Source organism: Vulpes vulpes, chromosome 15 (genome assembly GCF_048418805.1).
Source record: "Vulpes vulpes isolate BD-2025 chromosome 15, VulVul3, whole genome shotgun sequence".
NCBI lineage: Eukaryota > Metazoa > Chordata > Mammalia > Carnivora > Canidae > Vulpes > Vulpes vulpes.
The window spans coordinates 50,881,468-50,904,812 of NC_132794.1; the positions used below are offsets into that span (position 1 = coordinate 50,881,468).

At 36.0% G+C, this 23,345-nt stretch overlaps 1 protein-coding gene across 2 annotated transcripts in view; it reads left to right on the forward strand.

The window, feature by feature from the left end:
* GOLM2 (golgi membrane protein 2) overlaps positions 1-23,345 on the forward strand; it is a 104,118-nt gene that overhangs the window by 72,690 nt on the left and 8,083 nt on the right. The window contains exon 9 of one of the 2 annotated variants that reach the window (XM_025998624.2): positions 21,716-21,883. The exons of the other annotated variant lie outside the window; for it this stretch is intronic. Coding sequence (XP_025854409.1) covers positions 21,716-21,883 — 168 coding nt within the window. The remainder of the gene's footprint in view (positions 1-21,715; positions 21,884-23,345) is intronic. 2 annotated transcript variants of the gene reach the window in all.

The following is a 23,345-nucleotide window of genomic DNA, read 5'->3' on the forward strand; positions in this document are numbered from 1 at the left end:
TTCACATATGCACATTAAATTATTGCACTATTTTTAACCTATCTTTAGAATTTCTATTTTTTCCAATTCTTATCCTTCTCCCTACGGTAATGTAACAATTTTGATACCAGTTCTGATGTGTATGGGTTTTTCCCACATGACCAACCAATTCTCAGACACCACCCTAGGTGTCCTACAATTCAACTCAATTCTGACAGTATCTACTGCAAGATAGCCTCAGATCTCAGAGATTACGGTCTCAGTCATACAAGATTGCTCTCCTCTCCTCCACTTCAGATACCATTCGAAAGTCCAGATTGTTGTCTGTGCTTCTGACCAAGGGATGGATGGTAGATCTGAGGTTCCAACAATCCCTTCCTTGAATTTGCTTAATTTGCTAGAGTGGCTCACAGAACTCTATTTTAATTACTAGATAACAGCCTTGTTCTGAAAGGATAGAACTCTGGAACGTCCAGATAGAAGAGATTTATTGGAAGGTATAGGGAGACAGTGTGGAGTTTCCAAGCCCTTTCCAAGTGCATCACTCTCCCCAAAGCTCACCAGCCCAGAAGCATTCTGATCCCTGTCCTTTTGGGTTTTTATGGAAGGCTTCATCACGTAGGTGTGATTGGTGAAGCTGTTGCCATTTGTGATTGAATCAACTTCCAGCCCTCCTCCCCTCTCCTAAGAGGTTGAGAGTGTGGGACTAAAAGTTCCCATCCTCTAATCACATGGTTATCTTGGCAACTGGTTTCCAACCTTAGCTTCCTTCCAACACTAACCTTATCAGCATAACAAAAGATACCTTTGTGGCTCTCCTCACCTAGGAAATTCCTAATGTTTTGGGAGCTCTTTGCCAGAAAGGGATGAAGGCCAAATATATATTTCTTACCATAAATCACAATATCACATATGAGTTTGAAAACTGCTTTATAATAATTTAAACCTAGAAATTTAAAAAAATTATTTTTTTTTCTCTGCCCTTCCAGAATAATTTCACTATTATCAAATTGTATATAAGTAGTCCTCAGTAACCCTACTGTAGGAGTGCCCAGGGCTCAGTCAGTTGAGCATCTGACTCTTGATTATGACTCAAGTCATGATCTTGGGGTTGTGAAATCTAGCCCTGTGGATTGGCTCCATGCTGGGCATGGAGTCTGCTTGGGATTCTCTCTCTTCCTCTCCCACTGCCTCTCCCACCCCTGAAAGAAAGAAAGAAAGAGAAAGAAAGAAAGAAAGAAAGAAAGAAAGAAAGAAAGAAAGAAAGAAAGAAAAGAGAGAAAAGAAAGAGAAAGAAAGAAAAGAGAGAGAGAGAGAAAGAAAGAAAGAAAGAAAAAAAAGAAAAGGGAAAGGGAAAAAAAGAAAAGAAGGAAGGAAGGAAGGAAAGAGAAAGAAAGAAAGAAAAAAAAAGAAAGAAAGAAAGAAAGAAAATAAGAAAGAAAGAAAGAAATTTTCCTGTATATTGAATTAAATATAAAGATTAAATTGAGTAGTGTTATATTATTTACTATCTTTAGTCTTTACATCTAAGACTCCATTTATTCATGCTTCATTGTAGTCTTATGCTTTTCTTTGAATAAATATCTGACTTCCTGAGTTAAATTGATGTCCAAATATTTAATTGCTTTTTTTCTCATTATTTAAAAATGGGACTGTTTTTCATTGTATTTTCAACTTGTACATCACTATTATGTAGATTATAATTTACTTTTTTATATTTCTCATTTCTTGCACCTTTAAATTGCTTATTCGTATGTTTGATGAATTCTTATAAGGATTTTGAAATATATATTATCATGTTAACTGTGAAAGTGATTTTATTGGGCAGCCCGGGTGGCTCAGTGGTTTAGCACTGCCTTCCACCCAGGGCGTGATCCTGGAGACCCAAGATCAAGTCCCACGTTGGGCTCCCTGCATGGAGCCTGCTTCTCCCTCTGCCTGTGTCTCTGCCTCTCTCTCTCTCTGCTGCTGCTCATGAATAAATAAATAAAATAAAAAAATAAATAAAAAAAAAGAAAGTGATTTTATTAAATATTTCTTTTTCAGAGTAAACACTATTTAGTCATAAAGGGAAATTATTTTTTAACTGTAGTTTGCCTTATAATTTTCTTTTTTTTTAAACTTCTAACACTCTTCTTTGATTTTATCCTTCTCAAAATCACATTTGTCTATAAAGTTTCAAAATAATAGAAGAATTATTTGAAATAAATTTTTAAGATACAAGGGACCTATAGAGATGATCTTTTTTTTTGAGAGAGAGAGAGAGAGAGAGAGACAGAGCATGAGTATGAGCGATGGGGAGGAGGAGAGAAAGGGGGAGAAGCAGACTTCCTGCTAATAAGCAGGGAGCCCAACACAGTGCTCCTTCCCAGGACCCCGAGGTCAAGACCTGAGTCAAAGGCAGACACATAACTGACAGGGTGTGTCCTGAACCCTGAACCCCAGTAGATATGATCTAGTGCCCTACTGCACAAAGTATAGGTCAGTGGACCAGCAGCATCTATATCATCTGTGATTGTTAGAATTTTAGCCCGTACACTAGACCTTATTTATATTTACATTAAAGTTTGACACTTTTCTCTAATGTGATTCCATTTCACAGGAGGAAAAAAAAAATTAGATCCAAAAAGTTTGATTTGCTTGAGGTAAACAGTGGAACAACCAGGAATATTATCTATATCCCTTCAGGTTCCTTGCTTTTCTACCGTATCACACCACCTTCTCTACTTTTGAAATTTTGGAAATATTCTTTAATATTTCCTTTTCTTTTTCTATTTCTTTTTTTTTTTTTTTTAAGATTTTATTTATTTATTCATGAGAGACCGACAGAGAGGCAGAGACATAGGCAGAGGGAGAAACAGGCTCCATGCAGGGAGCCAGATGTGGGACTTGATCCTAGGACTCCGGGATCATGCCTGAGCCAAAGGCAGATGCTAAATTGCTAAGCCACCCAGGCATCCCATCTTTTTCTAACAAATTCCTAATCATGCTCTAAAGCCATGTTCTGCTGTCACCTATTTGGTAAAGTCCTTCATATCCTTACTTATCTTGACCGTACCAGTCATTCCTTTCTCATACTTCTTCAATCTGATGAACATACTTTCAGTAGTGTATATGTTACATATTCTGTAATAAACTTTTGTTGGGGAGGAAAAGTTTTCCTTCACTTTCTTAGAGTCTCTGACCAGGTCTGAAAATTAAGCTGACAAAGACTGACTAATAGGAGGAAAGCATACAGATTTATTTGGTGTAAATTTTAATGACACAGGACACTTTGTAAGAAAATGAAGACCTGAGAATTGGTTAAAACTGAGTGTTTTTTTATGCTAGGTCAGGTACAAAGTGGAAAGTTGTGGAAAGATATGATAAGACAAAAGATAAAAAGTAAGTGTAGTAAGCTGGGGGAAACGTAGTGAAACCTCTTTGTTTGGATTCTTCTTGGTGTTACTCTGTCTTGGATATAAAGATATATGCTTCCTCTAGGTATAGGGAGGGTACCATTCACGTGAGAGTTTTATGACCTGCCTCAGGGGAAGATCAGAAAGTCCTTTCTTCACATACCATTTCTCAAATTCCTTCATCTTAAAATATTCATTTTTTTAAAAGGTTTTATTTATTTATTCATGAGAGACACATAGAGAGAGGCAGAGAGACCCAGGCAGAGGGAAAAGCAGGCTCCATGCTGGGAATCCGACGTGGGATTCAATCCTAGGTCTCCAGGATCAGGCCCTGGGCTGAAGGCTGCACTAAACCGCACTAAACCGCTGGCTGAACCCTCCGGGCTGCCCAGCTTAAAATATTTAATATCCCAAGGCATTGTATTTGGGGGCAGTATGTTCTCAACTCTGTCATTCCCCCATTTGAAACCTCAAGAAATATAACATTCCAGAAACTGAGTTGGTAGACTATCCTGAGTGTCTAGGGAAACAAAAGAGAAACAACGGTTAGTGATTGGAACCAGTTTTTTAGCCCAGGAGTCAGTCAGTTAAGATTTTTCTAGATGTTGGACTTAAGCATCTTCAGATGGAATATGGACAAGGCACTGGAAATATGACAGATTTTCATAGTTTCCACTTTGAATGTCTCTGGCAATGTCATCAGGTGATTTGGTGAATTTTCTAAGTGGCTCACATAGGAAGGCACAAAATTTGTCCATACATAGCCATTTTGGTGATTTCTCTGAAGTTTACATCAAATTGTCCAGCTTCACTTTGCAGGACTTGAGAAAAGGACAGTTTTAATTTTTAGTAATTCAAAATCAGAAGGTGGGAGAAAAATTAGACACTTTAATTTAAAGAGTTATAGCTAGATACTGGGGGAAACAAGGAGGATTCAGGATGCAGTCTGGTTAGCAAGTAGTTAACAAAATCTTTTTTTTTTTTTTTTTTTTAAGATTTTATTTATTTGAGAGAGAGAGAGCCCGAGCAGGGGGAAGGGTGGAGGGATAGGGACAAGAAGATTCCCAACCAAGCAGGAAGCCCAATGCAGGGCTTGATTCCAGGACCCTGGGATCATGACCTGAGCTGAAGTCAGACACTTAAACGACTCAGCCACCCAGGCACCCTAGTAGGTTACAAAATCTTAAAGACAATGAATAGGACTGGAATTTAATACCTACAAGGGTTTGCTATAGTTTTTTGTTGAAGCATCATTTTTTTCTCTATAGTCACCACCATTTCTATCAAAGATAATCGAAGTAAGATTAATTTGTTTGCAAAATAAGGCTAGTCTCATTAAAATTGGTCTGATTGGGACACCTGGGTGGCTCAGTTGTTGAGCATCTAGATGCTTTTGGCTCAGGGCATGATCCCCGGGTTCTGGGATGGAGTCCCACATCAGGCTCCCTGTAGGAGGGGACTACAGAGGGACTACTTTTCCCTCTGCTTATCTCTCTGCCTCTCTTTCTGTGTCTCTCATGAATAAATATATATATATCATATGATATATAATTATATATCATGCATAATTATATATTATAATTATATAATTATAATTATATTATATATAAAATAAATTAATATATTACTACAGTATAATAATATATTATATTATATATTATGTTATATATGATTATATATTATTATGTGATATAATATATATATTTATATATATATATCCGATTATTTACATAATGAGTGCAGCAGGAGTAGTGATTGCCCACAGAGGTCTTCTGAGTTTGTTTGCTGGAACTTTTCATAAGGAATCTCAGATTCTAACTTTAAAAGCCTCTGGAGGTTAGGAGGCCAAGCCCAAGGACTGGCCATCAGACTTTGCCTGCAATACCTATAGACCTATTTGAATTCCTCTCTTCTCCAGGTTCCCAAGATCCCGAACTTCCTGAGCCTGCCAGGAACTGACCTTTGTGATTCACTTACAAGGCTGGGAACCCTGTACCCCTGATACAAGCTGGTCTTTCTAAGGGGGTGCTTTATAAATATTGACTCCTTATAGTCAACCTTAGATTTGTAAAGCTGTCTGGTCATATTGGATTTTATGCATCATTCACAAGTATGACATTTAGTCAGATTCTTGGTAATATACCCAACGTTTCCAAGTGTCCTAATACCAAGAGAACAGATTTCTTACTGAACTTACTCAAATAACTATATTACATGAATATAAGATTACTGAATTCTAGAGGGATCAGGTAGAGAGAAAAAGAAATTATTTCATATTTATTCACAAAGGCATATTTTATCAAGTTGCTTTAAGTTATAGATCGCTTAAGAGAGAAGAGAAAAGGGTTTCCTTAAATCTGAAAAACTAAACATTAAAGAACCAGCAATGTTGGATAGTATGTCCTGAATTCTGTAACTGTTCATTTACTTGCTTTCTGTATTAAAGTGGTAACTTCTTGGGGGCAAGAGGTTTCATCTACATAGTAGGCATTTGTTAAATATTTGTTAAACTTACTGTATCAAATTAGAATTTTTTATTTCTGTAGATAGTCACATAAAATAACTTGGTCATAAATTATATTAATATATGCTTAAGAGAACTTCCCTACTTTTAATTTATTCTAAAATTCTTAGACCTAAAACTTATATAGTCACTCTTTTTTAAATTGTAGTTTATCAGTTTTTTTAAATGTTTTATTTATTTATTTTTTAAGATTTTACTTATTTATTTATTCATGGCAGACACAGAGAGAGAGAGGCAGAGACACAGGCAGAGGGAGAAGCAGGCTCCATGCAGGGAGCCCGACATGGGATTCGATCCTGGTTCTGCAGGATCACACCCCAGGCTGAAGGTGGCACTAAACCACTGGGCCACCGGGGCTGCCCATTTATCAGTTTTTTTTTTTAATTTTTCTAGTTTTCAAAATCCCAGCTATTGATTTTGTCACTGTTTAATTTTTTTTTTTAAGATTTATTTATTTATTTTAGAGGGAAATAACATGAGAGTAAAGGACGAGGAGCAGAGGAAGAGAGAATCTCAAGCAGACTCCCCGCTGAGTGCAGAGCCTAGGCTCATAGCAGGGCCCAATTTCATGACCCTGATATGACCTGAGCCAAAATCAAGAGTCAGACACTCAACCAACTGAAGCACCCAGGTGCCCCTGCCACTGTTTAATTTCTAATCTGTCTTATTTTTTTCTTTGCTACTGGTGGTTTATCACTTTAATTTCTAAGTTTTTAGGTATTAAACTTTTTAATTTTTAAGTTTTAGATACTTAAATCTTCACATTTCTTTTTCTTACTAATATATTCATTTAAATAAACTTTTATTGAATACCTGTGAGGTGGAACGTTATGCATTTATAGCTATAATTTTTCCTGACTGGATATGGGAGGAACAATCTTAGATTTTATACAACAATCACCACAATTTTTGGGCAGCTTTAAATTTAGTATTTTTTTATGTTAGCATATCATATTTTTATTGATATATTTTTATAAATTAAATTTTGTATTGCCACATCATGTGGAAATGGCTAGATAATTTGTTGGCATGTTTCATTATATCTGGAAGATCTATTTGGGTTGGTTTAATTTAAAATGTAGAATGTAGGCTATATTATAACACAAAATAGAGTTTAGGTGATATTTCAAAGTATCCTGGAGGCATATTTCAAGGAGGGAGTGAGACATCCTCCAAAGTAGTTGAAACTGAAAATTCATGTAAATCCTACCTCTTTGCCAGTAGGAGCAACATAACTCTGTATATTTAGGTGCCTTGAGTAGAGAGAACAGTTCTTTTCAAATATTAGCTTCATACTGAAAGTTGCAAAGACAGCTATTTGAAACAATAGGCAATGATGAAGCTGCCTTTCATATGAGTTTTTTCTGTATAGTATGCTTCAGTAGCAGCAGGTGTTTGTTTACTTAACCAAGGTTAATGATTCTCCTGAACAATACTGGAGAGACAAGCTAGAGTATCTGAGAGTATATACATATATATACATGTGATAGACAAAATATATAAAAAAGAACTAAAAAGGTACTGATAATCTCAAAACAATGCTAACATTTTTGTGGTCTTTCAAGAAACAAAAATACTTAAAAAAAAAAAGAATGAGAGAGAGAGAGAAACAAAAATACTAGATAATGAGAGGAACTGAATGATTGAACCTATGATTCTCAGGTCTGGAAATGTAAGTTTCCAGGAATTTGGCTCAAGAATAAAATAGGAGCCATGCTTATTGTTTAAAGCCAGGACTTAGTTATTGCCCCATCTCACCTGGCAAAGGAAACAGAAAATAAAGCTATTGCTGGCTGCTCTCAAGGACTATAGTATTTAGCAATCTGAAGACTTATAGAGATAGAAACTTGCGGATGCACCTTGTAACCATGGTGCATGATCATACCACACCACTATTGGTTTTATACCAAATCTTTGCTATATCCAGTAGCATCATGGAATAGAAACTCTGAAATGTGATTATAAATCTCATTCTCAACTATGAAACTGGGTGAAAATGTCTTTAAACTTAATAATATGGGTTGACACAGAGAGGGAAAAAGAGAGAAAGCATAAATACCTCAAATACATGGAAAATGGGTGAGCAAACCAAAACTCTAAGATGTGAAAAATATTAGTGCTAAGGAACATAGCCACCATATCAACAATTGGAATGTGAAAAGAATTTTATCTAAGAGTCTGTGAAAAACTAAGTTAAAGGATGCTCAAAGTGGTAAATGAAGAGATAACTTACTCAAAAAAAGAAGAGATTAAGAAGAAACAGGCAGAGAGAAAGCAAAAACAGGTAAATATAAAAACCAGTTATACATTTTAGAAATGAAAAATACAGTCACTGAAATAAAAATCAGTCTATGAGATGCTAGACCATGAAAATAATTGACTAAAATAAGTTATTTGGAAGCTTGTACTGAGATATTTACCAAGGATATAGCACGGAATGGCAATGAGATGGATATGGAGACAAATATATCATATGTATATATTACAGAGATATTAAGGCAGAATATACATATGTCTAATAACAGTTTCGGGTAGAGAATGGAGGAACTGGTAGATAATTAATACTTGAAAATAATTTTGAAGAAGTTGAAGAGCTCAGAATTTTCTGTAGTTGAAGTCATTGGGTCTCTGCTTTCAGCCCAGAGCATGGTCCTGGAGCCCCAGGATTGAGTCCCACATCGGGCTCCTGTGGGGGGCCTGCATCTCCCCCTGCCTCTGTCTCTGCCTCTCTCTCTCTCTCTGTGTCTCTCATGAATAAATAAATAAAATCTTAAGTATATATTTAGGGCAGCCCCGATGGCCCAGCGGTTTAGTGCCGCCTTCGGCCCAGGGCGTGATCCTGGAGATCCAGATCAAGTTCCACGTCAGTCTCCCTGCCTGGAGCCTGCTTCTCCCTCTGCCTCTGCCTCTCTCTGTGTGTGTCTCTCATGAATAAATAAATAAAATCTTTAAAAATATATATATATTTATATATTTTAAAAAACATATATGTATATATATATATTTAAAGACACTATTTTCAGATAAATGTGCCTGCTTTGCTTTTAGGCATTGTAGAAAAGCTTCAGAGTATCCAAAAACAAAGGAAAAAAACTTAAATGATACCAGAAGGCATAGATTATTTCCAAAGAATGACAATTATATTGATAGTAGACTTTTTCATAAACAAGTCAAATGACAGAAGATAATGGAATAATATCCTCAGTGTAATGAGTGAAAAATAACTACCAATGTAGAATGTTAGAATGTTATACCACCTAATGAGGATAAAATCAGGACACATTCAGTTACATAAGACTGAGTTTACCTCTCAAAGACACACTTGATGAAAGAAGGATAAAGGTTAATTTTTAGTAAAAAAAAAAATTGGAGAGGGCTAGTAATAGCTACAAAAAATGGGAACTCAAATTAATCAAACTTATTGATGAATTTCATTATTGACTTAAAATTATTTTTGTGTTAAGACAGCAAAAACAGCAAATAATAATAAAAGAGAAGGTATTCAAGAGTAAAGTGACAAAGTTCATGTCCCTCTCAGAAAGAAAATAGTAATACCGAATACTTTGTAATTTTGTTTTTAAAAATGTTTAATTTAAACATTTGTGTATGTTTAAAAATTAGGGGGTGGAGTACCTGGCTGCCTTGGTTCCTAAAGCATGTAACTCTTGATCTCAGGGGTCATGAGTTCAAGTCTCATGTCAGGCAGGGAGCCTACCTAAAAAATAAATAAAAAATAAAAACTTAAAAAAAGAGTAATCACTAAAAAAATAGAAATACAAGGTACCACTTCCATCAAACAATGGATACAAGAGGGATCCCTGGGTGGCACAGTGGTTTAGCGCCTGCCTTTGGCCCAGGGCGCGATCCTGGAGACCCGGGATCGAATCCCACATCGGGCTCCCGGTGCATGAAGCCTGCTTCTCCCTCTCTCTCTCTCTCTCTCTGTGACTATCATAAATAAATTTTAAAAAATAAAGTTAAAAAAAAAAACAATGGATAGAAGAAGAAAAGAAGGTGATTTTGAAAGAAAGAAGAAAATTTAAAGAAGAGGGGCACCTGGGTGGCTCAGTGGTTTGTCTATTTTTGGCTCAGGTGATGATCCCAGGGTCCTGGGATCTGTGTGTCTCTCATGAGTAAATAAATAAAACCTTAAAAGAAAAAAAATAGGGATCCCTGGGTGGCGCAGCGGTTTGGCGCCTGCCTTTGGCCCAGGGTGCGATCCTGGAGACCCGGGATCGAATCCCACATCGGGCTCCCAGTGCATGGAGCCTGCTTCTCCCTCTGCCTGTGTCTCTGCCTCTCTCTCTCTCTGTGACTATCATAAATAAATAAAAATTTTAAAAAAATGTTAAAAAAAAGAAAAAAAATAATGTGAAAGATTTTAATATACTTCTATCAAAACTTAAAATTCATCAAAACTAGAAATTTTGAAGCAAAATTATCAAGTTTATTTAAGTAAGTGTATACAGATCCTTACTTTTTTTTATTTTTTAAGATTTTTATTTATTCATGAGAGACAGAGAGAGAGAGAGAGAGGCAGAGACACAGGCAGAGGGAGAAGCAGGCTCCACGCAGGGAGCCTGATGTGGGACTCGATCCCGGGTCTCCAAGATCATGCCCTGGGCCAAAGGCAGGCGCTAAACCACTAAGCCACCCAGGGATCCCAGATCCTTACAGTTTTAAATAAAGATTTATTTATTTATTTTGAGAGAGGGAAAGAGCATGAACAGTGGGGAGGGGTAAAGCTGAGCAGGGAGCCGGATGTGGGGCTTGATCCTGGGACTCTGGGATCATGACCGGAGACAAATATTGACACTTCACCGAGTGAGCCACCTATGTGCCCCTGAAAATAAAATCCTTTTTTAAAAAAATAGATACTGAATCTGTAACTTAAAATCTTCCCTTAATGAAATTTTAATGCCCCAATGGTTTTGCTTATGAATTCTTCCAAATATTTCAAGAAATACAGCCAATCTAACCTTGGCTGTATTTGGCTGTAACTAAAGTGAACTTTTTCAGACAACTGAAAATGAGGAAACACTTCCCAACTCATTTTGTGAATTCAGCGTAAGTTGGATGACAAAACTAATATTTTATGAAAAAGGAAAATTACAGGGCAATCCCTCCCAGCATAGTACATCTAAAAATACTGAATAAAATAGTACCATATCAGATCCAACAATAGATAAAAATGATATGCATGATGACCATGTAGGGTTTATTCTCAGAATGCAAGGTCAGTAATATTTAAAAAGCAGTGTATAGGGATCCCTGGGTGGCGCAGTGGTTTGGCGCTTGCCTTTGGCCCAGGGCGCGATCCTGGAGACCCGGGATCGAATCCCACATCAGGCTCCCGGTGCATGGAGCCTGCTTCTCCCTCTGCCTATGTCTCTGCCTCTCTCTCTCTCTCTCTCTCTCTCTGTGACTATCATAAATAAAGAAAAATTAAAAAAAATTTTTAAAAAGCAGTGTATATAATTCACCATATTAACAAAACATATGAAACAAATCGAGTAGTTGCTTCTCATAGGTGCAAAGAAAGCATTTGAAGAAATTGAACACGGGACACCTGGGTGGCTCAGTGGTTGAGTGTCTGCCTTTGGTTCAGGGCATGATCCCAGAGTACTAGAATCGAGTCCCACATGGGGCTCTCTGTATGGAGCCTGCTTCTCCCTCTGCCTGTGTCTCTGCCTCTCTCTGTGTGTGTCTCTCATGAATAAGTAAATAAAATATTAAAAACAAAAAAAATTCAACATATATTTGTGATAAACAACTGTAAGCAAACTAGAGCTAGCCAGTAGTTTCCCTAATTTGATAGAGTATATACAGAAATCTTATAACAAACATCACTTAATGGGAAACTCAAAAATTTTCCCTTTGAAATCATGAAGACTAAGATAACCACTATCATCACTTCTTTTCAACTTTTCACTGTAGGTGTAATCAATGATACAAAGTACAAAAAAGGAAATAAACAGAATGGGGATTACAAAGGAAGAAATAAAACTGATTAATTGATATTATTTGCAGGTATAATTTTATGTGTGGAAAACTCCAAACAATCTACAAACTATTAAAGTAAATGTTAAATAAATATTTAGCAAAGTTATTAGAAGGCTAATAGAAAAAAATTAATTGTATATATCAGCAAAAACATATCAAGTGAAACTTTAAAAAGAAACTACTTTTTTAAAGATTTTTATTTTATTTTATTTTTTTATTTTTTTAAGATTTTTATTTTAAATAATCTCTACATACAACATGGGGCCCAAATTCACAACTCCCAAGATCAAGAGTTGCATGTTCCACTGGCTGAGCCAGCCAGGCACCCCAAAAAACTATCTTTAATAGCATGAAATACATCAGATTCTTGAAAATAAATCTAACAAAATAATCATCATAAGAACTTATATAAGTTACAAAATATTATTGACAGATGATATATAACTAAATCCATGTTGAGGGCAGCCCCAGTGGCACAGCGATTTAGTGCCGCCTAGTCCAGGGTGTGATCCTGGAGACCCAGAATCGAGTCCCATGTCAGGCTCCCTGCATAGAGCCTGCTTCTCCCTCTGCCTGTCTCTCTCTCTCTCTCTCTCTCTCTCTCTCTCTCCCTGAATAAATAAATAAATCTTTAAAAAAATCATAAAAAAACCATTATTAAAAAAATAATTAAAAAATAAATCCATGTTGATAGATTGGAAGGCTCAGTGTTTTTAAAAATGTCCGTTCTTCTCTGATTGATCTAGAATTTCAATACTATTCCGTTCGTTATCCCAGCAGAATTTTTTTCTTTTTGGTGGTAACTGGATGGAATTTGGCAGAAATAAAATGATTCTGAAATATGTAGGGTAATGCAAAAGACTAAGAATAGCCAAGATAATCTATAAGAAGAATGAAACTTAGTGACTTCTATCAGACATCAAGATTTTTTATATATATTTATATTTTTTTTCTTTTTTTTTTTTTTATGATAGTCACACAGAGAGAGAGAGAGGCAGGCTCCATGCACCAGGAGCCCGACATGGGACTCGATCCCGGGTCTCCAGGATCGCGCCCTGAGCCAAAGGCAGGCACTAAACCGCTGCGCCACCCAGGGATCCCCAGACATCAAGATTTTTATAAAACTTTATTAGTGAGGGATGTCTGGGTGGCTTAGTTGAGTGTCTGCCTTTAGCTCAGGGTGTGATCCCAGGGTCCTGGATCCTGTCCCACTTGGGGCTCCTTACAGAGATCATGTTTCTCCCTTTACCTGTCTCTGCCTCTCTCTGTGTGTCTCTCATGATTAAGTAACTAAAATTAAAAAAAAAAAATCTTATTGATGAGGTAATCAAGACAATATGGTATTGGGACAAGAATAGACAGAATTCTCCAACAGATTGGAGAATACAGAAATTAACCACATATATATGGTCACTTGATTTATGACAAAGTTGATAATATAATGCAATGGAAAAAAGGATAGACTTTTCAATAAGTAGTACTGGGTCCATTGAGTAGCCAGATGGAAAAATATTAACCTTGGCTCTCCTATGTCCACAGTACACTCAATTAAATTCAAGATAGATTGCAGATTTAAAATTTAAAGCCAATAAAACCTCTAGAAGAAACAAAATATATCTAAATCTAAATGACCTGGAATAAGCAAAGATTTCTTAAACCAGGTTAATCTCCCCTCCCCCAAGAAGCTAACCATGAATTTTAAAAATGATAAATTGGACTTTATTAAAATTAAGAACTCTTGTTAATCAGAAGATCAATCATAAGAATGAGAAGATGCACATGCCCTACAACTTAGCACCTTATATGTACTTAAAAACATTTTCATATGTATTAGGAGACCTGTACAAGAATATTCATTGTGTATTACATTGAAAATTGGAAACAAGGGCAGCCTCGGTGGCTCAGCGGTTTAGCGCCGCCTGCAGCCCAGGGCCTGATCTTGGAGACTCTGGATCGAGTCCCACGTCGGGCTCTCTGTATGACGCCTGCTTCTCCCTCTGCCTGTGTCTCTGCCTCTCTCTCTCTCTCTCTCTCTCTCTCTCTCTCTCTCTCTGTCTCTATGAATAAATAAAAAAATAAAATCTTTAAAAAAAAATGAAAATTGGAAACAAATGTTCATCAATATAAGAATGAATAAATCTGGGGCAGACCCGGTGGCGCAGCGGTTTAGCTCTGCCCTGCAGCCCAGGGCGTGATCCTGGAGACCCTGGATCGAGTCCCACGTCAGGCTCTCTGTATGATGCCTGCTTCTCCCTCTGCCTGTGTCTCTGCCTCTCTCTCTCTCTCTCTCTCTCTCTCTAAATAAAATCTTAAAAAAAAAAAAAAAAGGAATGGATAAATCATGGCATATGTACCACATACATACAATGGAATTATATATAGGAGTTCATATGAGTGAACAAAGCCACATTTATCAATTGGATAAATCTCAAAAGCATAATGTGCTGGAAGTCCCAAGATCACCCTTACATGTGATAATTCACTAGAAGGGCTCACAGGACACAGAAGAGTTATACTCACAGTTGTGGTTTAGTACAGTGAAAGGACAGAGATTGGAATCAGCAAATGGAAGGGGCTCATGGGCCAAGATCCAGGAGAAAGCACATGGCGAGCTTCCAGGTATCCCCTTCCATTGGAGTTGCATGGAGATTTGCTTAATCCTCCAAGCAAACATGTGACAAGATGTGTAAAATGTTGTCAACCTAGAAAACTCACTTGATCCTTGAGTTTTTCTTGGGGGTCAGTCATGTAGTGCCCACATGTCATGCAATGGCCTCGTGACTGAGCTACTCAGTTACTCAGACTCTAGCCTTCCCACCCTCCACCTAGCAAAACCAAATATAAACAATAATTGCTTTGTTAGAATAAACTTATCTAATCATCCTAGTATAGCATGGCCCAAGGCCTCAGGCATACAAAAATACTTATCAGGCAGAACATTCCATAGGCTCAGAAGTTACGGCCAGCTTCCAGCCAACCACCAGTCCTGAAGACAAACCTTTCTTTGGAATGTACAGGGCTTGAGCAAACCAGGCATGCCAGGTTGACTCTTTCCTGCCCATTTGTGATATATTTAAAGTTTAGAGGCTTATGAATCAATATTATTTTTTAAAAAGATTTATTTATTTATTCATGAGAGACACAGAGAGAGAGGCAGAGACATAGGCAGAGGGAGAAGCAGGCTCCATGTGGTCCCGATGCAGGACTTGATCCCAGGACTCCAGGGTCACGCCCTGGGCCGAAGGCAATGTGCTAAACCACTGAGCCACCCAGGCATCCCATCAATATTATTTATTAATGAATACATAAAGTTTCATGGGGATGTTTGACCTATTTGGGGATAGGAGGAGAATGCTAGGGAGAGGTACTAGGAAACTTTATATCTGTAATGTTTTCTTTATGAAAAGTTCTAAAACAGGGCACCTCGGTGGCTCAGTTGGTTAAACGTCTGCTTTGGGTTCAGGTCATGGTCCTGGGATCGAGCCCCATGTTGGGCTTCCTGTTCAGCAGGGAATCGACTTCTCCCTTTTTCCCTCCTTTTTTTTTTTAAATTTTTTTTTTAATTTTTATTTATTTATGATAGTCACAGAGAGATTGAGAGAGAGAGAGGCAGAGACACAGGCAGAGGGAGAAGCAGGCTCCATGCACCGGAAGCCGGACGTGGGATTCGATCCCGGGTCTCCAGGATCGCGCCCTGGGCCAAAGGCAGGCGCCAAACCGCTGCGCCACCCAGGGATCCCTCCCTTTTTCCCTCCTGCTTGTGTGCGCTCTCCCTCCCTCTCTCAAATAAATAAGTAAAATCTTAAAAGTTCTAAAACAAATATGGCAAAAAAAAAAATTTAATTAGACAAAGTTCTGGATGATGGAGAAACATGGATGTTCTCCACACTTCTCTGTATATCTGAAAATATTTAATAAATAGAAAAATCTGTCAAAGTTTTGTAAAGAATGGATCATAGTGCTACTTTATAAAGAAAAATGTAAAACAAAACAAAACAAAACAAATTTTTATAAATGTGCCTGGCCCGTTTAGTTGGTAGAACATGGGACATCTGGGCACCTGGACGGCTCAATGGGTTGAACATCTGCCTTTGGCTCAGGTCTTGAGCCCACAGTCCTGGGATCAAGCCCCACATTGGGTTCCGTGTTCAGTGGAGAGCCTGCTTCTACCTCTCTCCCTGCCCCCACCCAGCTGGTGCATGCTTGCTTGCTATCTCAAATAAATAAAATCTTAAAAAAAAAAAAAAAAAGCATGGGATTGTTAATCTTAGAGTTGTGAGTTAAAGCCCCGTGGCAAGCTTACTTTTAAAAAGTTAAAATTTTTTCTCTAATATTTGAAGAAATTGTTTGCTCCATTCTTCAATATGCTACAATATTATTTTGAGATGACATTTTTTTCATGACGTGAATTCAGAAAGGCAATCATATTTGGCATGTAAGAATTTGTTAATCAATTACATTATAGCCTTGTTTATTCTGACTTAAAGAATATTTGAATACTGAAGTTGAAAAAATGAATACTGAAGTTGATATGGAGCATCCAGTTATTTAATGTGCATAATAAGATTAATGTACTTGTCATAAATACGTGACGTGTGCCTGATATTACTTACTCAAAAATTAGCAAAATACTTCCCACCTCAGACCCCTTTATTTTATTATGTTTCTAAGACTAGTCCAGTAGGATTGGTGGAGGATAAAAGCAAAAGGTAAACAGTATTTGACCTTGATGCAAATCAAATTGTGTTTCCCTTTTCTTCTTCTCCCCCTCATAGAATTAGTCTTAAAAAATAACAAAAATGTAGCCTGTGGATAAAGTAAAGAAGAGGAAAGAGCAGTTGAACCTCTGCATTGGAAATGGGGGTCGGGGTGATGATTGTCAGATTGTTCAGATGCCGTTAGGTGTAATTTCCAGCTACCGTGTTGCTTTCATTTCCTGGTTTCTCTTTACCTTCTGTAAGTCCATAGATTTACTTCCTGTACCTACTACATGCAAGTCCTATACCTTGAGATGTAAAATAAGTATGGTCTTTTTGTCCCGTAATGAGCCTCTTAATGAAACCAAAGTAAGCCATTCTAAAGCCAGTCAGTTTTTCCTCTACATTGCTTTGTGGGGAAAGCCTACAGTAACATTTCTGTCATAATTTGCACACCTCACCATTCCAGCATTTACAACTCTAACTCATGTCTCAACAGATGATAAGTTATCACATGCTTTGGACCCTTAGGGATACTTGAAGAAGTCAAAACTGTAGGTGTTAAATTGAATAATGTAAGAGTTATTCAAGTATGTTGATTTCCAAATGAATGGTACAAGTGGATACCAGGAGTAGATGAAGGCTAGAAAAAGAAGTTGCCTCTTTTTCTAGAGGAAAAGTTTTAGAATAAACTTTCCTTTTATTCTAAAGGAAAGTTTTAGAATAAACTTTCCTTTTCTTTCTCTCTTGAGTTATTATGACCAACTCAGATTGATTCATGTTGTTTATAATAGTGATAATATATTAAAAGAATGACTAGAAAAACATAAGCCTGTTTTTCATATAATAGTTGAGAAGTTGAAACCTGTGATTGAACTTGAGCTAATGAAGCGAAGAAGTGACTTATCTTGATTTGATTTCCAGTATGAGATTAAAACATACAGTCTAGTTCTCTTGATTGAAATGCCTTTTTGTGATTGAGAAGTGTTGTAGTTATTTGTCATCATCCTTTCATTTTCTACTGGTTTGGAAGTTTGTAGTCTGATGTTTAAGGTGTTTTACAGAATACCTATCATTCTGTATGAAGTTCTGTTGTTTAAAGTGAACTGAAAAGTGTATCAACCAATCTCTTATGATTTTTTTTTTCCAACTTGATACCACCCGAAGACTTTTCAGTAGCTAGAGTGTATGTTGCTTCTTTCTTCTTGTTCTTGTGTTTAAATTGTTGGGTTGGAGCTAGTATCTTGTCACTGATAAGTTAATCACTTTTAAGCAGCTACCAGGATGAAAATAATATTCAAGTAAACAATTGAATTTTGCAAAAATGTAAGGAAATTTGGGGATCCAAACAAAATATAATTACCATGTTACTCATCTAGGTGGGCACAGTTTTAACATTGTGGTTACTGAGAGAGAGAAGTGAATTAATCTTTAAATAGGTAAAATGCGGGCAGCCCCGGTGGCTCAGCAGTTTAGTGCCGCCTTCAGCCTGGGGTGTGATCCTGGAGATCCCAGATGAAGTCCCACCTCGGGCTCCCTGCGTGAAGCCTGCTTCTCCCTCTGCCTGTGTCTCTGCCTCTCTCTCTCTCTCTCTCTGCCATGAACAAATAAATTTTTAAAAAAAATCTTAAAAAAAATAAAAAATAAATAGGTAAAATGCTTCAGAGATCAAATACAATATTTAATTCTTGTTGAAACATATCAGTTTTATACCCTCATGTGATAACTTTACCCTCATTACTTTCTTTTTCCCTTCTTAAATACAGTCATTACCTAAGATCATTCCTTTGACTTGTAGCTGTTTTCTGTAAATATTTCCTAATGGAAATTATCTTCTCATAATTTAACCAATCATCTTTACATTTATGAATCTTAAGTATGTACATCTAGCCCTCACTTTGTAGAGTCTAGTTCCATCTTTCCATGCATCTATAAAATTTTTATTTGCCTATCTTACTGTAACCCTAAATTCAGTATACCTAAAGCATTTGCTTTCCCATACCCTTCCAATTGTTCCATTTTAGGTATGAGTATCTTTAGTTTTAGTTTCCAGGCTAGGATTATAAAATTATTCTTTAAGTCTTTCCATTTCATTGTACCATGTATTCAGTTTTTATTTTTAAATGTATTTGATTCACCTGTTCCTAACTAATTTCCTGTTAAATCTTCCTAGTCGAAGTCCTCATAGCTCCTTACCTGCCTGAAGTCCAGACTTCTCTATCAAATAGAAACTAATGATAGCAATAGCCTCCATGTTCAGATGTCACTTTCTAGGTCACTTGGTATAACACACATAGCATCACTTTCTAAATATTTGTTTACATGTTTGTCTCCCTTACTACAATGAGTTATCAGAAGTGGAGATGGAAAGTTTATTTTTGCGTCTCAGTGCCCAGCACAATACCTTGCACATACATTAGCAAGTCTTTGTTGTATGAAAAAGCATTGTAGGTACTTTCATATACTTTGTCATTCATTCTAACAATGACCTTGTGAAGGGGATGTAGGAGACCCCTTAAGATCTTTATCTGTAAAAGTTTGCCATAATTATTCCTAATTTTCTTGTCTAAACTTCCTCTTTCTACCTTCTCATATAAATCCAGTCAAATTAATCTACCTACTGTCTCCTGAATACTCCATCTCCCTTCTTAACCCATTCTTCCAATGTTTCTTTCCTTCTCTCTGTCATGGTTCATTATATTTGCCTCTTTTTTGAAACCTTCCCTTCTAGCTCTAACCCACACAAATTTCTCCCTTATAGAACTCTTTTTTGCAAATATGTTGCCTTACCATTATATAATTTAGCAGCCTGTTATACTTTTGCATTTTCATTTATACTGTCATAGTCATTCACTATTTAATGTGAAGTTTGATGTCGCAACTTGACTGGCAATGTTGTGTAGCTGGTTCTTTTTTTCTTACTTACTGTCTATCATAATGTTGGAAACCCTATACAAAGGGTTAGCTGTTTCTCCAAAAATGAAAATTCTGTATATATGATAGCACAAATTACTTATTTAGCAAAGGACAGTGGTGTGCTCATCCATTCTCTTTTTTTATATATATAAGATTTTTAAAAAGTAATCTCAATGCCCAAACTTACAACTCTTGAGATCAAGAACCTCACACTCCACCAACTGAGCCAGCCAGGTACCCCTGTGGTTGATTTCTCAATCATTCTTGATGCTGATTCCTGGTTATCTCTGTCTAGTAGCTAGTGTCACTAATTGTAGTATTATAATTTTAGGACTGAATTCAGGCTAGTCAGATCATCAAACACCTATAAAAGAAAGAAACTATAAATTGTTCTGTTGGAAAATTATAATAAGTATAGGTTGATGATTTTTTTGGCTAATGTACCATGTCTGATAATATTAACTATGTTTTACAATAACTTTTTCAGACTAACTTTTTAGTCTTCTGTATTTCATAATTGATAAAAAATGTAAAAGAATTTCTTAGAGGAAATGATATACCTTGTGAAATTCACTGCCATATTAAAATGTTTATATATATAAAAAAACAGCAGTTTCTTATCGCATAAGGATGTTTTAACTGCTCCAGATGTTTAGTCCATAGTAAATAATGCTTTTTTAAAAAGAAAATGTAGATCTCTATAACATTGGCATCATCTGTTTTATTGTTAGAGAAAGAAATAATAACAAAAGCCACCAAAATGTTTTGTTTTGTATAACTATCATTAGGTGACAAGGTGTCTGTCTCACAAATAGCTTACATATTCTTATTTCTGTTTTTTCCTTTTTAACTCTTTTATATCCATTTCTTTTCTCTAACTCTATTTTATCAACTTTTCCTTTTTTTTTGTTAATTGAACATATAATGTAATAATAAAGTCATCTTATTCTGGAATAAATATAAGATGATTTTATGCTCTTTTTATTAGCCCCCATTAGTCTCCTGGTGTAAAAACCCCTTATCATTGAAAGCCTATGTAAGTGTGATTTGTTTTTTAACTATTTTCCTGATTGACTCTTTATCCAAAAACTAGAAATATATTGGCCTGATAATGTGGTGAGCTATTTGTAGAACTGACCAATACCTCCATAATTCTTTCCATTTGTACTTTTTTTTAATTAAAAAAATTTAGACTTATTACGAAAAGTTTTTACAATTTTTTAAAACTCTTAAATTTTTCCATTGCCAGTAGGTTACTGTTATTTATATTTTAGGAATTGGAAATAAAATTTACTTTTACATTACTTAAGTTTAATGTCAAAGTAGAGTTTAACTTGTTTTTGTGAGTCAGATCTTAGTGTGCCTAACATTTTTATTTTCAATACTTAATTGTTGAATAGCTTTCTACAGTAGGTGCTATGTCTTTTGCTTTTTTTTGATTTCTTATTTTTATGAATGTGTGCAATGTAACAGTCTCATGTAGGTCAACTTTCTTAAGCTTCCTGTATCACTGACTTTTAAAAGTCCTATTTAGGAAATGGGAAAGAATAAGTCAGAATTACTTGGGATGTTTTTTTCAAAACAGATACCACTAGGAATTCTGATGGTTTATTCTTTCTGCCATCCCTCCTTGGAAATACAAGACTATCATAAGTCACTATCACTGAAGGAACTTGATAGAGCCATCAGTTGTGTTAGTTTGTCTTAGCATCCAAAAAGAAACTAGTCTGCCTAGTACTTGTTTATTTTTACAAATAAAAGTACCAAAATTATTAATAGAAAGTGATGTTTAATAAAGCAGCAAATGACTACAGATTTCAAATGTATATTATATCTAGTAATAGATTATTTATTGTTCTCCTAAAGTGGTAAATTAGATAAATACTTGTATTGGAGAAGTCATTGGTTATTAGGAATACAGTCCTGAAAATGGTAACCTTTTCTTTCAGAAAATATTCAAACCTTAAGTAGCAAGTACTGAAATTAACACAAAAGAGAAATTCTTTTAAAAAATTATTTTCAATCTTCATTCTTATTTCTTTTTTGTCTTGGATAGCCTTCCCAAAATGTATCTTTTTTATAACCAGTACCCTGAAAGTTGCCAGGTTTCACTTGTCTACTTTCTGGTCTGCCTCCAGTGTAGGTCCCTTCTTTTCTTCTCTCTTTACTCTTGAATTAATCCTCTACCTACTTCACAGGCCGATTCTTTGATGAGAATGAATCCCCTGTTGATCCGCAGCATGGCTCTAAACTGGCGGATTATAATGGGGATGATGGTAACGTAGGTGAGTACGAGGCAGACAAGCAGGCTGAGCTGGCTTACAATGAGGAAGAAGATGGTGATGGTGGAGAGGAAGACGTCCAAGGTGAGCGTGGGCCTGGCCTCCATGCTGTGACCGTGAAACCCACCTCTAAATTTTTTGGTTGAATTTGTGTAGAATTTTCCCCACTTATTAGTAGAATTACATTCTTAATACAAAGAGATCCTGTGTAGTTTTCAATTTTATTTTGAAAACAATTTTATCATAGTCATATTTGTAGATTTTAATTATTTTATTTAAGTATTTTCATTTTAATTATCTTAAATGTATTACTGATATCGTTATAATTTGAAACTCAACAATATTCAGAAATTTTAGATTTAAATTGCTTGAAATAGCTCTAGAGTTTATGTAAAGCAAATATTCTCAGAAAATAATTCTTTTCCAGTTTCTCATCTGAAAAAAATTCATTATTTTAGGTACAAATATTGACCAGACAGCCTTTTTGTTATAAGGGAAGCACCAAAAGGAAGTCTCCTCTACAATGAATATAAGATTATCTCACTACTAATTCAGTATAGGAAGGCTGTTTTTGAAATTTTTTCTGAGCTGAAAATTTATATTTAATGGTTTGTAAAGTTGTCTGTTTCATGTTTAATACACAGATTCAACATATTTCCTTGTTAACTGTGTAACTTCTGAGCTTTTAAGTTATTAAAAGTTCAGAATCTACCTGTGTGCATGCAGCCTACCCATGCATGCATATCAGAGTATGTTGCATTATTGCAAGTTATTAGGCCTCTTTTTTGCCTGCTAATACCATTTAGTAATATTTGTGGAAGTTTTTCTCTTTTCTGTAAAAGTTGATTTTTGAACGTAATGTGTGATGTATTAGATTTTATAATGTGATGCATGAAATATTTTCTAATGTAAACTGCCTTAATTTCTTCCTTAGCTCTTTTTTTGCCCTTTAACTCTTTTTAAAGTAATCAAATTTTATTTAGGTTCATGATAAAGATGATTTTTTGTTTCTGGTTTTTTTTTTTTTTTTTTTTAAGATTTTACTCATTTATTGGAGAAAGAGCACGTGCACTCACACCAGCAAGGGGTGGGGGTGGGGGTGCAAAAGGAGGAGCAGAGGGAGAGGGAGAAGCAGATTCTCCGCTGAGCAGGGGATGGATGTGGGGCTGGATCCCAGGACCCAGAGATCTTGACCCTAGCTGAAGGCAGCCACTTGATCAACTGAGCCACCAAGGCACCCGACAGGGTTTGTTTTTATAAAACTCAAAAGAAAATATAGTTCTCCTAAAATGCTACATAGTTAATAGAAAAAGGGAAACTAGAGACTGACTCCCACGCAGGCATTGTTTCACAGGCATCGTTTTGTTAGTACATTCTAGTTTTGGAAGAATGGTTGTTGGGAATAGAAAAAGATAATTCTTAAAAAAAAAAAAAAGAAAGAAAGAAAAGAAAAGAAAAAGATAATTCTAAGAGTTATACAAGGATATATTAATGAAACCTTCTCAAACACTGTTTGGAGCCATTGAATAAATTATACCCACCTTTT